This window comes from Pelophylax lessonae (assembly GCF_965119305.1).
Source record: "Pelophylax lessonae genome assembly, chromosome: 3".
NCBI classification, from domain to species: Eukaryota; Metazoa; Chordata; class Amphibia; order Anura; family Ranidae; genus Pelophylax; species Pelophylax lessonae.
Genome location: NC_138770.1, coordinates 32,786,033 through 32,799,227, shown reverse-complemented (window position 1 = coordinate 32,799,227; position 13,195 = coordinate 32,786,033). Strand labels below are relative to the sequence as shown.

At 44.1% G+C, this 13,195-nt stretch overlaps 2 protein-coding genes and 1 pseudogene across 3 annotated transcripts in view; 1 reads left to right on the top strand and 2 right to left on the bottom strand.

The window, feature by feature from the left end:
• Positions 1-10,569, bottom strand: part of LOC309549927 — a 51,704-nt pseudogene extending 41,135 nt beyond the window's left edge. Inside the window, exons 1-3 of the transcript in view lie at positions 10,549-10,569; positions 6,718-7,531; positions 6,421-6,633 (exon numbers count right to left, since the gene is read on the bottom strand). The product of the transcript in view is annotated as an uncharacterized misc_RNA (transcript). The remainder of the gene's footprint in view (positions 1-6,420; positions 6,634-6,717; positions 7,532-10,548) is intronic.
• LOC309550274 (uncharacterized protein) overlaps positions 1-13,195 on the top strand; it is a gene marked incomplete at both ends in the record, with an annotated part of 1,476,097 nt that overhangs the window by 500,066 nt on the left and 962,836 nt on the right.
• Positions 1-13,195, bottom strand: part of LOC309549926 (uncharacterized protein) — a gene marked incomplete at both ends in the record, with an annotated part of 77,260 nt that overhangs the window by 61,718 nt on the left and 2,347 nt on the right. Inside the window, 2 exon segments of the mRNA XM_082250412.1 lie at positions 10,778-10,882; positions 12,513-12,571. Of these exon segments, the coding sequence (XP_082106538.1) occupies positions 10,778-10,882; positions 12,513-12,571 (164 nt within the window).

The following is a 13,195-nucleotide window of genomic DNA, read 5'->3' as shown; positions in this document are numbered from 1 at the left end:
TGCAAATAGTGGTGAAACACCCGATATATAATCATAATAAAATGTAAAATATGCACATTAATTGTACTATTTATTATGATTATATAGGGGGGAGGGGGGGTCACCACTATTTGCACATTGCAGCTCTGTGATATTTCTTACCTTTTGCAGAGAGGGTGACACCATCACTACTATATTGTAATACAATGGATGATTTGCACAGGATATTCATTTATAGGTTTTACCATTATAAGTCCATTTGTAGAATATTATAGATGAAGTGTAGGGCAGTGCTGCATTTTTTGTTTTTTATTGTTGCACGTTAGATGAGGGAACCAGCTAACAAGATTCTCTTATTGCTTTTGAGATTTTTTTTAGTTACATGGTAGTTGTTTTACTTGATTTGTTATGTCCCCTGTGGACAGGTAACCAGTGGCCCTGCATATTGGTGATAAGTGTGCCCCCTGTATGCAGGTGGTCAGTGTGCCCCTGTATGCTGGCGGTCAGGGTGCCCCCTGTATGCTGGTGGTCAGTGTGCCCCCTGTATGCTGGTGGTCAGTGTACCCCTGTATGCTGGTGGTCAGTGTGTCCCCTGTATGCTGGTGGTCAGTGTGTCCCCTGTATGCTGGTGGTCAGTGTGCCCCCTGTATGCTGGTGGTCAGTGTGCCCCCTGTATGCTGGTGGTCAGTGTGCCCCCCTGTATACCGGTGGTCAGTGTGCCCCCCTGTATGCCGGTGGTCAGTGTGCCCCCTGTATGCCGGTGGTCAGTGTGCCCCCTGTATGCTGGAGGTCAGTGTACCCCTGTATGCTGGAGGTCAGTGTGCCCCCTGTATGCCGGTGGTCAGTGTGCCCCCTGTATGCCGGTGGTCAGTGTGCCCCCTGTATGCCGATGGTCAGTGTGCCCCTGTATGCCGGTGGTCTGTGTGCCCCTGTATGCCGGTGGTCTGTGTGCCCCTGTATGCCGGTGGTCAGTGTGCCCCCTGTATGCCGGTGGTCAGTGTGCCCCCTGTATGCCGGTGGTAAGTGTGCCCCCTGTATGCTGGTGGTCAGTGTGCCCCCTGTATGCTGGTGGTCAGTGTGCCCCCTGTATGCTGGCGGTCAGTGTGCCCCTGTATGCTGGTGCTACGTGCAGGGTGCATGAGGATTCTACATACAGGAAGATACTATGCACAGGGTGCAGGAGGATGCCACATGCAGGGTGCAGGAGGATGCCACATGCAGGGTTCAGGAGGATGCCACGCGCAGGGTTCAGGAGGAAGACAGGAGTTCAATTGTACAAGACACAGAGGAGTCAATGGGCCCCTCTGAGGAGTGTGAGGAGTCTCAACCTAGTTGCAGCTCTCAAGGGTTGGAAAGTGAATCTGAACCCAGAGATGGGGTGTCATTAAGGCTACAAAGGTAAATACTAGGGATGCACCGAAATGAAATTCTTGGCCGAAGCCGAATAATAATAAAATGTTTGGCCGAAGGCCGAATACCGAACGCGGTGTTTTGCATTTTTTCCATTTATTTTGCCAATTTTTTGTCCTCTCTCTTGTCCTCTCGTGTCTCTCTCTCTCTCTCTTGTCCTCTCACTCTCTCTCTCTTGTCCTCTCATGTCTCTCTCTCTCTCTCTCTCTTGTCCTCTCTCTCGCTCTCTCTCTCTCTCTTGTCCTCTCATGTCTCTCTCTCTCTCTTGTCCTCTCATGTCTCTCTCTCTCCCTAAATGTTACTGTAGGGAATGGGATTCAGTGCACACTGCAGCCTTGTACCATAGGGTTAATGTTAGTGACACTGTAGGGATTGGGAAGGATGCTGGGAATGGAAATCAGGAAGCATGCAGGCAGCCTTGTAAATTTTAATTGCAGATACAGGGCACTGGGCAGGTCAGGGTTAATGTGGTAACATCAATTACTCAGTGACAGTCAGTCAGTGTCAGTGTGGACTCGATCAGATTATACAGTGACAGACAGTCTCTCATATTTGTGGTAGTAGGAGCCTGGAAAGGAGCACAGCCGCATACATACATTACTCACTCGTGCACTGCAGCCCGCCCCACACATTCAGTGAGTCTTACTCTCCTCCCTAGTTTTTTCAATGGCACATTCAGAAAGCCAATCACGCCGTGAGTAGCGGCACAGCGGAACCAATCAGGTGTGCAGGCACGCGTGATTGGTTCGCTGTGCAGCTAATCACGGCGTGATTGGCTTCCTGAATGTGCCATTGAAAAAACTAGGGAGGAGAGTAAGACTCACTGAATGTGTGGGGCGGGCTGCAGTGCATGAGTGAGTAATGTATGTATGCTCACCGCTGAAGTGTCCCGGCTTCCCCTGCCTAACACGGAAGTCTGTGAGTCCTCCTGTCCTCCTCTGAGTCCCTTCCCCCTGTAAATATCGTGACCTCGGCGATATGAATATCGCCTACGGCCACAGAACGATAGTCAATATCATATCGACTATCGTTCAGCCCTATTATTCGGCACAAAATTATTCGGCCTTTTGACTTATTCGGCCGAACACCGAAAGTGCTATTTTTTCTATTTTCGGCCGAATACCGTTCGGCCGCCGATTATTCGTTGCATCCCTAGTAAATACACCCGCCAAAGAGACTGACGTATGATACCTTACAAGAGAGTTCTGAAGAACAAATTGTAATGTTCCAACGCCCTACACAAGTAACTGCCTCTTCCGTTGGGATTCCTAAGAAAGATGATATTATTCCACCCGCTGACACTATTAGGTTGGCCACTGATTTCTTGTTGGCCTATTGTGAGAGTGACTCAGACCTTTCTAGTAATTTGTATAGTCAGCTGTTCGAAGGTGCATTTATTGACCAGTTTTCAGCTGCTATTAGTTCCACACAAAACTGCTGTTAGTTTTAATTCTGTGGTACTTTATATCTCAATGGAGTCTCCCACTTAGGAGTCCCATCATCTTTGGGAACCAAAGACATTCAAGTGGAGGGAGGATGTAGCCAAGTGAAGAAATGGCTACCAGCATAGTTAAGGCTGATATACTGTTCCTTTAAGTTTGTTGCTTATTTTGAGGTTCTCCTGAAGAGTGGCGTGTTGGATTGTGGAATATATAGTCCAGTGGAGGATGAAGAATGTGCAAAGTGGGCCGGATGGGCCGGATGGAACTATCCTCCCAGGGAGCTGCGGGTTCCGCAGGGAATTATGGGAGAGTCTATAAATAAGGGGCGGAGTCGGATGTGCGCTCTCTTGCTTCAGCGACCGCGTGCGGTGTGGATGTGCCCGAGAACCGCTGTGGAGAGTAGAGGCCGTGGCCTAGTGCGGAGACACCTTGAAGAGGTGGCGGATGTCACAGAGGAATGACTGATCGAGAGCGGAGACACCTTAGAGAGGTGGCGGACGTTACAGAGAGGTGATCAGCCTGGTGCGGAGGACTGTCAGAGGATTGGGTGAGAGATACCTAATTGTAGTGAGCACAGCAGCTCAAGGACACAGTGAAAGGGCCTGTGACGCAGCAGAGACACAGAGAGGACTTTAATGTAGTGGAGCGGTTGCCATGGGACACTCCTGATCTTTCATAGTGCTTGGCGAACCGGGAGGCCTCATCTGTACACATACAGTGGTTTATACTGACTTCATTGTAGACAGAGCCTGGATTACAAATACCCCTTTTTCCCTTTAGATTACAAATATTATTCATGGAATGATTAGAGCTCTAACTGCTGACAAAGATTAGCAAGGCCATGCCCAGGAAGAGACTCATTTAATTCATAGGAAAGGGGGCCCCCTATAGGTGATAGAGTGCACTCTTTCAGATTATTTTTAAGATTGATATAGATTCTCTTGAGATATATCCATGCAGCTGAGTTAGTCAGATCCAACTGTTTTATCTACAGTTAATATAGAGACAAACATCTGATTTGTCACTCTCACACATTTATAAGAGGAATTGAATCATTATTATATTCATATTATAATAATTATATTCATATTCAGTTAGATATTATTCTATTTAGTTGTAGCTGACATTATTGGTGTATGAGATTCTGAGTCTTGGGCCACTTAGTGATTCTGGGACTTTAGGATTCAGAATGTCACTTTGGTTCTTTACACTCATATCTCCTGTTGTGTTGAAACTATATCTGTTAATTTCCTTCTTAAGTCAGTAAACTGATATATTGTTATTCAAGTGTCATTGTTGTTTCTCTGAACAACCATGTCAGAACCCATAGTGTCAAACGGGTTGGAGGTGCCTCAGGGTCAAGGGAGTGTGGAGGAAACGAACATACTCAGCAGCCCCTGTGGGGGGCGCGCTACATATATATAATCTCTGTGCGCCAGTATCTCCTTCCTCCATTAGCAGAAACACAGGATCTCCATCTTCCCTACTAACAGAACGGCGATCTGCCTTGTTTACATTGGCAGACAACTGTTCTGCCTCTCTCAGGAACGAATACTGGGTACCGATGGACACCCTGTCCGCTGGATCCGCTGATTGGCTCCCGCTGTGTCCATTGGGAGCTGGGCACGCCCCAGACCCAGAAAAGCAGATGACGGACAGGTACGTGGTTTTGCGCAGAACGGCCGCCCTACCGCAGTACATGTATGTGGGACAGTCAAAGAAAAAAGTCTCCCTGATAAAGAGAGAGGCTATGACCTGGTGGATTACATGCGGAACTCCTGAGCCCAGCTGAGGACATTTAGGGCCTTAAGATTGAAGATGTGGTGGATGTCTCCTTTTGGTTTGGGAACTGTGGACAGAGAAGAACTCCTGGAACTCTTCTGGCCTTAGCTCAGTGAGATAGAGTTTGGAAGACTAATGTCATAGACAGGTTGCCAAAAAGTTTAGGGCTTTAGAAAGGGCCTCCAATGGTTTGTCAATGTGGTGCCTTCTCCACTCTCCATCTCACTAATAAAACCCCAATGGATGACTCTCTATGAACTGATCACATTCCAATCACCGATCATCTAATCATTGGTAAAAAAGAAGACTCGGCACAGAATATTGTACGAAGCGGTTTTATTGGACAAGATCAGAATAAGCGATTACCACACAGTAATGATATGAATAAAATAAAGCTTAAATCTTTTATAATAGAATTAACAAATGTGTCAAATGTATTAATAATCATACATTGGTTGGTCCAATAAAAAGCCGGCTACTTCAATAAATCTAAAGGAGCAAAAAAATTAAGCAACCAATCATCAGGTATGCATTCTTGACCGTGATGCGATTGAGGACCCTATAATCAATGCAAGATCTCAACTACCCCCCTTCTAAGAAGGTTCACCAGTGAAAGATAAATCCTGATTGGCTGCTGTGGGTTAATGCATGTTACAGTGATCTTTTCCATCCAGTAGGTTAGATCTATATACATATTTAGAAGTAGAACACAAAAAGAATGTATTGTCAGAATTGTTTGTCTGCTGCCCCATGTATTGTCATGAATGCCCACTTGTTGCCCCCATGCATTACCAACAGGTACGCACACCGTGGTGAAGAAGCACGATATTACGTGTGAAACGCGTCCACCTTTCTGTATCCCGTATTGACTGTCTGCAATAAATATCATCGCTATAACCTGTTGGAGTGCCACCATTTTCATTGGTTTTATGCCCCATATATTGTCAGGATTGCCCACTTATTATCCCATGTATTGTGCGGATTGCCCACCTGTTGCCCCATGTTTTGTCTTAATTGCTCACTTGTTGCCCCATGTATTGTCATGGTTTCCCGCCTGTTGTCTCATGTGGGGAGGGATCGGTAAAGGTAGACAGTTGAGTCATTATTTTACCACCCCCCTTAAGCTTAAATGGCAGCCGGATGGGGCGGTACACATGGCACTGCAATTTGCGGCTGCTGCAAACCTCGCATCCCCCGGTCACATTGGACAATGCTATTCAACTGAATGGGGTTGTGCCGCAACAGCCCCGATGCATACGGTTGCGGCGTACTGGCGTGGGCTTTACAGGGTTAACATAAGGGCTCCCAGCTGCCTGCCAACCCCACAGCGGGTCAGAGGGCGATGCGGGTGTAAACCAACCCTGAGTGGACTGTGGGTGTTTCACATTTGTTTATGGACTAAACAGTTCCACCCGTTACAATCCAGCGTCCATTTCCCGTAGTACCAGCAGGGGGTGCACTCTGATGTTTCATTATATTTCCTTTATTTTTAAACATTTCCCGCACTCTGAACACGAAATAGGACGCTTGCCCGTATGAAATTTCTGGTTTCTAAGATATAAACCTTTGTTTGGAAACATTTCCCGCACTCATAACAATAAAAAGGGCGCTCACCTGTGTGTAAGTAGGTGTTCTTTCTTAGTTAAACATTTCCCACACTCTGCACAAGATTAGAGACGCTCGCCTGTATGAACTTTCTGGTGTCTAATAAGTAAACATTTGTGTGCAAAACATTTCCCACACTCTGAACATTAACAGGGAGGCTCAACTGTGTGTATTCTCTGATGGCTAAGAAGGTTTCCTTTACAAATAAAACATTTCCCGCACTCTGAACATGAATAGGGACGCTCACCTGTATGTATTCTCTGATGGCTAAGAAGGTTTTCTTTACGATTGAAACATTTCCCGCACTCTGAACATGAAAAGGGACGCTCACCTGTGTGTATTCTCTGATGGATAAGAAGGGTTCCTCTTTCATTAAAACATTTCCCGCACTCTGAACATGAATAGGGACGCTCCCCTGTGTGAATTCTCTGATGCTTAAGAAAGTGTGCTTTGTGACTAAAACATTTCCCGCACTCTGAACATGAAAAGGGAAGCTCACCCGTGTGTATTCTCTGATGGCTAAGAAGGTTTCTTTTATGATTAAAACATTTCCCGCACTCAGAACATGAATAAGGACGCTCACCTGTGTGTATTCTCTGATGGCTAAGAAGGTCTTCTTTTCGACTAAAACCTTTCCCGCACTCTGAACATGAATAGGGATGTTCCCCTGTGTGTATTCTCTGATGGCTAAGAAGGTCTCTTTTATGATTAAAACATTTCCCGCACTCTGAACATGAATAGGGACGCTCTCCTGTGTGTATTCTCTGATGCTGAAGAAAGTGTGCTTTGTGATTAAAAGATTTCCCGCACTCTGAACATGAATAGGGACGCTCACCCGTGTGTATTCTCTGATGGCTAAGTAGGTGTTCTTTTCGACTAAAACATTTCCCGCACTCTGAACATGAATAAGGACGCTCACCTGTGTGTATTCTCTGATGGCTAAGAAGGTGTTCTTTTCGACTAAAACATTTCCCGCACTCTGAACATGAATAGGGACGCTCCCCTGTGTGTATTCTCTGATGGCTAAGAAGGTTTCCTTTCGAAATAAAACACTTCCCGCACTCTGAACATGAATAGGGACACTCACCTGTGTGTAGTCTCTGATGGCTAAGAAAGCTTATTTTATTATTAAAACATTTCCTGCACTCTGAACATGAATAGGGACGCTCCCCTGTGTGAATTCTCAGATGGCGAAGAAGGTGTCCTTTTTGATTAAAACATTTCCCGCACTCTGAACATGAAAAAGGTTGCTCCCCTGTGTGAATTCTCTGGTGCTGAAGAAGGTATCTTTTCTGTTTAAAATATTTCCCGCACTGTAAACATGAATAGGGAAGGTCACCTGTGTGTATTCTCTGATGGCTAAGAAGGCTTTTTTTGTATTTATAACATTTGCCGCACTCTGAACATGACAATGAATTCTCTCCTGTATGGTATAAAGAAGATTCCCTGAGATGAGATGGTTTCCCGCACCCGTTGGCACTGTCAGATATTAGAGGACTATGTGAAGTATCAGGAGATTCCAATGATCTCCTCCAATGGTGAGGTCTGTCATGTATATTATGAGGAACGGGATTTACTTCTGGAGAAGATGCCATGTCATTATCTTCTGTAGTCACATTTTCCTCCGATGTCCTTCTATTCCCACCACAGAGTCCGTCTGTCAGAAGACAAGAAAAATTACCAAGAGTTTTCCACACTCATATACACTGCTCAACACTTTATAATCAGAGTATAGCATCAAGTCAGGGAAACTCCTGGGATATTCATCTGGTCAGTCAAGTAGCAGAGGGGGTTGTTATCAACAGGTGCACTAGATGGGCAACAATGAGACGACCTCCAAAACAGGAATGGTTTTACAGGTGGAGGCCACTGACATTTTTCCTACTCATCTTTTCTGAGTGTTTGTCACTAGTTTTGCATTTGGCTGGGGTCAGTGTCACTTCTGGTATGGGTATTTTTCAGGAGTAATATATGTCGGTCGAGCATTTTAAAGTTCGTAGCTCCCTCCTACTAGGTAGGTGCAAGGAAAAAGTATTTATATGGCCCTGTCTGCTTATCGGGGGGGGGGGCATTGATCATTCAGCTAGGCTGTCATGCGTTTCCAGGTGTGCCTGTTGAGTTTGGGGAGTCTCCCCACTGTGTTCAATGATGGGTCTTGTTGGACAGTGGAGGAATCCTGACCAATAGTGCAACAGGGCTTATATCTGTCTCAGTGGGCGGGACCTGCAGCAATGCACCCTGGGATGGGGTATAAGTCTGAGGGGAGCACATGACAGAGTGTCTTTGGCGGGAAGCAAAGTCCCAGGAGGAGGCTGCCGGCTGTCACTCCTCCTGTCAGAGGAAGCAAGTGTGTCCTGGGCTGTCGGCCTAGAGGACCAGATGTTGAGCTGGGCTGCAGGAAAGGATCCAGAGTGCTGTGGACCGAGTGGAGCTGCTGGGCAGAAGTTTTCAGGAAAAACAGCGTTGTGAGTATTCGAAACTGCTCAAGGGTCTGCCTAGGAGAGGGGACCACTCCAGAGGGTCAGAGGGATCGGGGAGCCAGCTAACCAGTAGAGAAGGCTTAGAAAGGGGGTGCCAGTGTCTAAGCCCTGAAGATAAATGAGAGAAAGGGGGAACCGGTGCGGGCCCTGAAGTGTTCAGCAGTGGAGCAGTTCATACAAGTAGCTACCTCAGCAAGGAGTGCTTAAGGGAGCTTAAAGAGGACTTCATTATTCAGGAAAGCAGTCAAAAGTCAGTTCAGCATTAACAGGCAGCAGGCCAGTGTTAAACAGCATTGACCGGCATTTACCCAGCGTCAAGTCAGTGCCAATCGGCATTTTTTAGTTGTCCCTAGCAATTTGTGCATAGTTGAGTCAACTGAGTATCCCACTCATCCCTTCTCCTATCCAAGTTACAAAATAAATACAAAACCCAAAGATACTGGACTGGTCATTGTCTCAGTGCTCACACTTGGAGAACATGCTTAAATATGCTGTTGTTGCTAGCGGTAACCCAGGGGGACCCACATCCAGCAAAATGGCTGGGAATTGTGCTACACGGTTAAAGGAGATCTGTGGTGGAACTGGGTGCAATCACAACACCAAACTATGACAACTAACCAGACCAATGATACCACCCAACCAAACATCACTAAGTAAGCTTTAACCCATTCTTCCATAATTACCCGAGCTGATATCTGGAGAAGTTTCTTCCTCTTTAACTGCGTCCATCATCCCAACCTCCTCTGTAAAATGCTGATCACCCCTCACATACGTCTTTTCCTTTATAACCCCAATTTGTACATTTATCAGATCTCCATCCTAAACCAACAAAATGGCAGAAATAATAATAAATACAAAAAATAAAAATAATAGAAAAATTATATCTTTTAGGGCCTGGGATTCTCATTCTCATCTACCTGATGATGGTGGGGGATGGTGTGATCTTCCTGTGTGGAATCCTGGGAATACGGAGGAAGGGGACATATCTCTGGTGGATTTCTGTAACTGGATGACTCCACCATGGTGTCCTGGTACTGCTTCCTGTGTCCCTTTGGAAACTCTGCCTCCTCCACTACAAAATCCTCATCATCCTCCTCTTTTATCTCTTCTTTAATGATGACCTGTGTGTAATCCCGGGAATACAGAGGACGGGGACATCTCTCTGGCTGGTTCCCATTACTGGATACATCTGTAGGAAACACACACACTGACTGAATACATTGTTTCTATGTGTTTATCAGATGATGGGGGATCTAGGTGGATCCTCCGCACTGCTCTCTCCTTTACAATAAAGTATTTTCTTACCCGGTGATGTGAGGGGCGGCTGATTCTCCATCATGAAGTCTTGGTAGAAATGGGTCTACAGATCCTCAAACATCAATCCATATACCCAAACAGTTTTTGTATTTAGTGGCCATCACTCACCTGTGCTGATGTCTGGAGAAGATTCCTCCTTCTTAACTTTGTCCATCGTCCCAACCCCTTCGCCGAAATGCTGATCACCCATCACATTCATCACTTCTTCCTCTTTAACCTCATCTTTTATATCTATCAGATTTTCATTCTAAACAAACAAAATAGCAGGGAATGGTTTCTTTAAAATGTGAGCACAAATAACCTTTTACGTTTAGTTGAATATATTTTCATACAGTCAGATCACTTTTACGATCTCAACATCCATCTTCACCTACCTGATGATGGTGGGGGATGGTGTGACCTTCCTGTGTGGAATCCCGGGAATACGGAGGATGGAGACATCTCTCTGGTGGGTTTCTGTAGCTGGATGACTCCATCATGGTGTCCTTGTACTGCTTCCTATGTCCTTTTGAAAACTCTGCCTCCTCCATTACAAAATCTTCATCATCTTCCATTTTTATCTCTTCTTTAATGTTGACCTCTGTGGAATCCCGGGAATACAGAGGACGGGAACATCTCTCTGGTGGGTTCCCATTACTGGATTCATCTGTAGGAAACACACACACTGACTGAATACATTGTTTCTATGTGTTTATCAGATGATGGGGGATCTAGGTGGACCCTCCGTACTGCTCTCTCCTTTACAATAAAGTCTCCTCTTACCCGGTGATGTGAGGGGCGGCTGATTCTCCATCATGACGTCCTTATAGAGATTCTTGTATCCTTCTAAGAATCTTCTGAGAATCCTCCTCACCTCTCCGGTTAGGTCTGTTTTTTATTAATAGAGATAAGAGTGATGTCATGTGACCTCACAGAATCTTGCTCACCTCTCCGGTCAGGTCTGTGTTTTATTATTAGGGATAGGAAGTGATGTCATGTGACCTCCCAGAATCCTCCTCACCTCTACGGTCAGACGTGTTTTAATAATAGAGATAAGGGAGGGAGTTTACCTGCTCATCCTACTTATGTGATTTCACCAGGGGACTGCAATCTGATTCTCAGTGTTTTTTTGTTTCTCTGTTTCCCTGGCATAAAAACGGAAGGACAACATTTTACTTATGTAATTAAAGACTATATATAGAAAATAATATCTTATTACCTCCTCTGCTGCCACTTCCAGCTACATCTCCTCTCTTCTTCCTCCCGACTTGCCTCTGAAATTCCTATTTATATCTGACATCACTTCCTCTGTGGACCTACATCACTTCCTGTCAGTGTCTTAAATTACTTCCTGTCTTTATCTCCTCACTTCCTGTCTGTATCTTGCATCACTTCCTGTCTGTGCGTTCCATCTGAGAGAAGTCAGGTCACCACCTTGTGGACCATATTGGGATTTTTATACTTAGCGTACTTACGGTGATTGTAGGCGTATTTTTTTTTTTTTAAGTAATTTTTATTGGAATTTTAATTTAACAATTTCAACAATAACATTTACAATTATTTGTTACTTCTGACTCATTGCTTGGTACATGTAACAACAGTTAAGAAAATGAAGGAAATTATGAGAATTACAGGAGTACCAGGTAACAGTTAGATGAGAAAAAAACTATTATGATTAAATAAAACACAGCACACCCAAACCGCCTACCCCTAATGGGAACTATCTGTAAGTGGATTGGTTGCCGTGTACGAAGATTTATTAGGGATGGGACATTGGAACCAATTGATCTGAACTATAATGGAGATTTAGATATCACATTTCTTTAGGTAAGGAGAAGCTCTTGGGTTGTTTAACCAAATTTGCCATTTCTTTTTAAATTTATTAGTAGATGAATTTTTGTATGCTAAAAGCAGTTGGTACTGTGCTTGTATATTCAGTCTGGTGATTACATTGGACTGGTTGGGAGATTCGGTAGATTTCCACATACTAGCAATAGTAAGTCTTGCAGCTATTAGAATGCGTGCTACTATAGTTCTATAACATATTGGGTATAAATCTAGGTCTATTCCCAATAGTGCCATCGCAGGTGTCAGTTCTGTCAGGTTACCGGTTTTTTCGGCTATAAGTGAAGAAATAGATTTCCAGAAACGTATTAAATTCTTGCAGGCCCAGAGAGAGTGGTGAAGATTTCCTGTTACTTCATTACATCTCCAGCATATCGGGGAGGCAGAAGGAAATATTTTCGATAATCTATATGGTGTCAAGTACCATCTGTTTAGAATTTTTTGTGAATTATCCCAATGCTCAATGCATGAGGATGCTTTATTATTAATCAATAATGCTTTTTGCCATTGTTCCCACGTAAAATTTTGTGAGAGATCCTTTTCCCATTTAGTCATATTAGGATTTTTATTACTGGAAAAGGAAAGTAGATTAAAGAATAGTTTTATTCCTTTCTTTTTTTGTGAGTTTTGGCCTGTAAAAATTGCCATATTTCCGTGGGAATATCAATATTACCATCGAGTTTCAGATCTTTTAGTCGGGCGCATTTCCTTAGTTTATCCTCCACAACACTCCTGAGATGCAACGGAAGGTTATTATAATAATGGTAACCTTGATTTATCCACTCTTCGGCCGATAATCTTATTTTATAGTAGTCAATTATTCTTGTAGGTAATGCTACTTTCGAGTATATGTTTCCAGTTTTAGTTTTGGATAGGATATGCTTCCATGCAAATAGTGTTGATTTGATAGAAAGAAGGTTGGGTATGACTATTTTTTTGGGTATTATAATTTTGGCCATAGAAAGGGCAAATAGATTGTGTCCTTTAGTGATCTCTTTTTCAATGTTTGTCCATAGTTTGTCCTCATGATAGGAGAACCAGAATTTCATTTGGTCGAATAGTGATGAATAGTAGTAATTTTTTATATCTGGCAATCCCATTCCTCCTAAGGCTTTGGGAGTTGTTAATATTGAGAATGCTACTCTGGGTTTTTTCTTATTCCATATAAAATGTTTTAATTCAATATTCATCTGCGTGAAAAATGTGGGGGGTATCAGGATGGGGAGGGACCGGAAATAGTATAAGATTTTAGGTAGTATTTGCATTTTAAAGGCTGCTATTTTACCAACCCATGATAATTGAACGTTTTGGATATGTTGTAGGTCTTTGTTAGTTTGTTCTAGGAGTTTGGGAAAA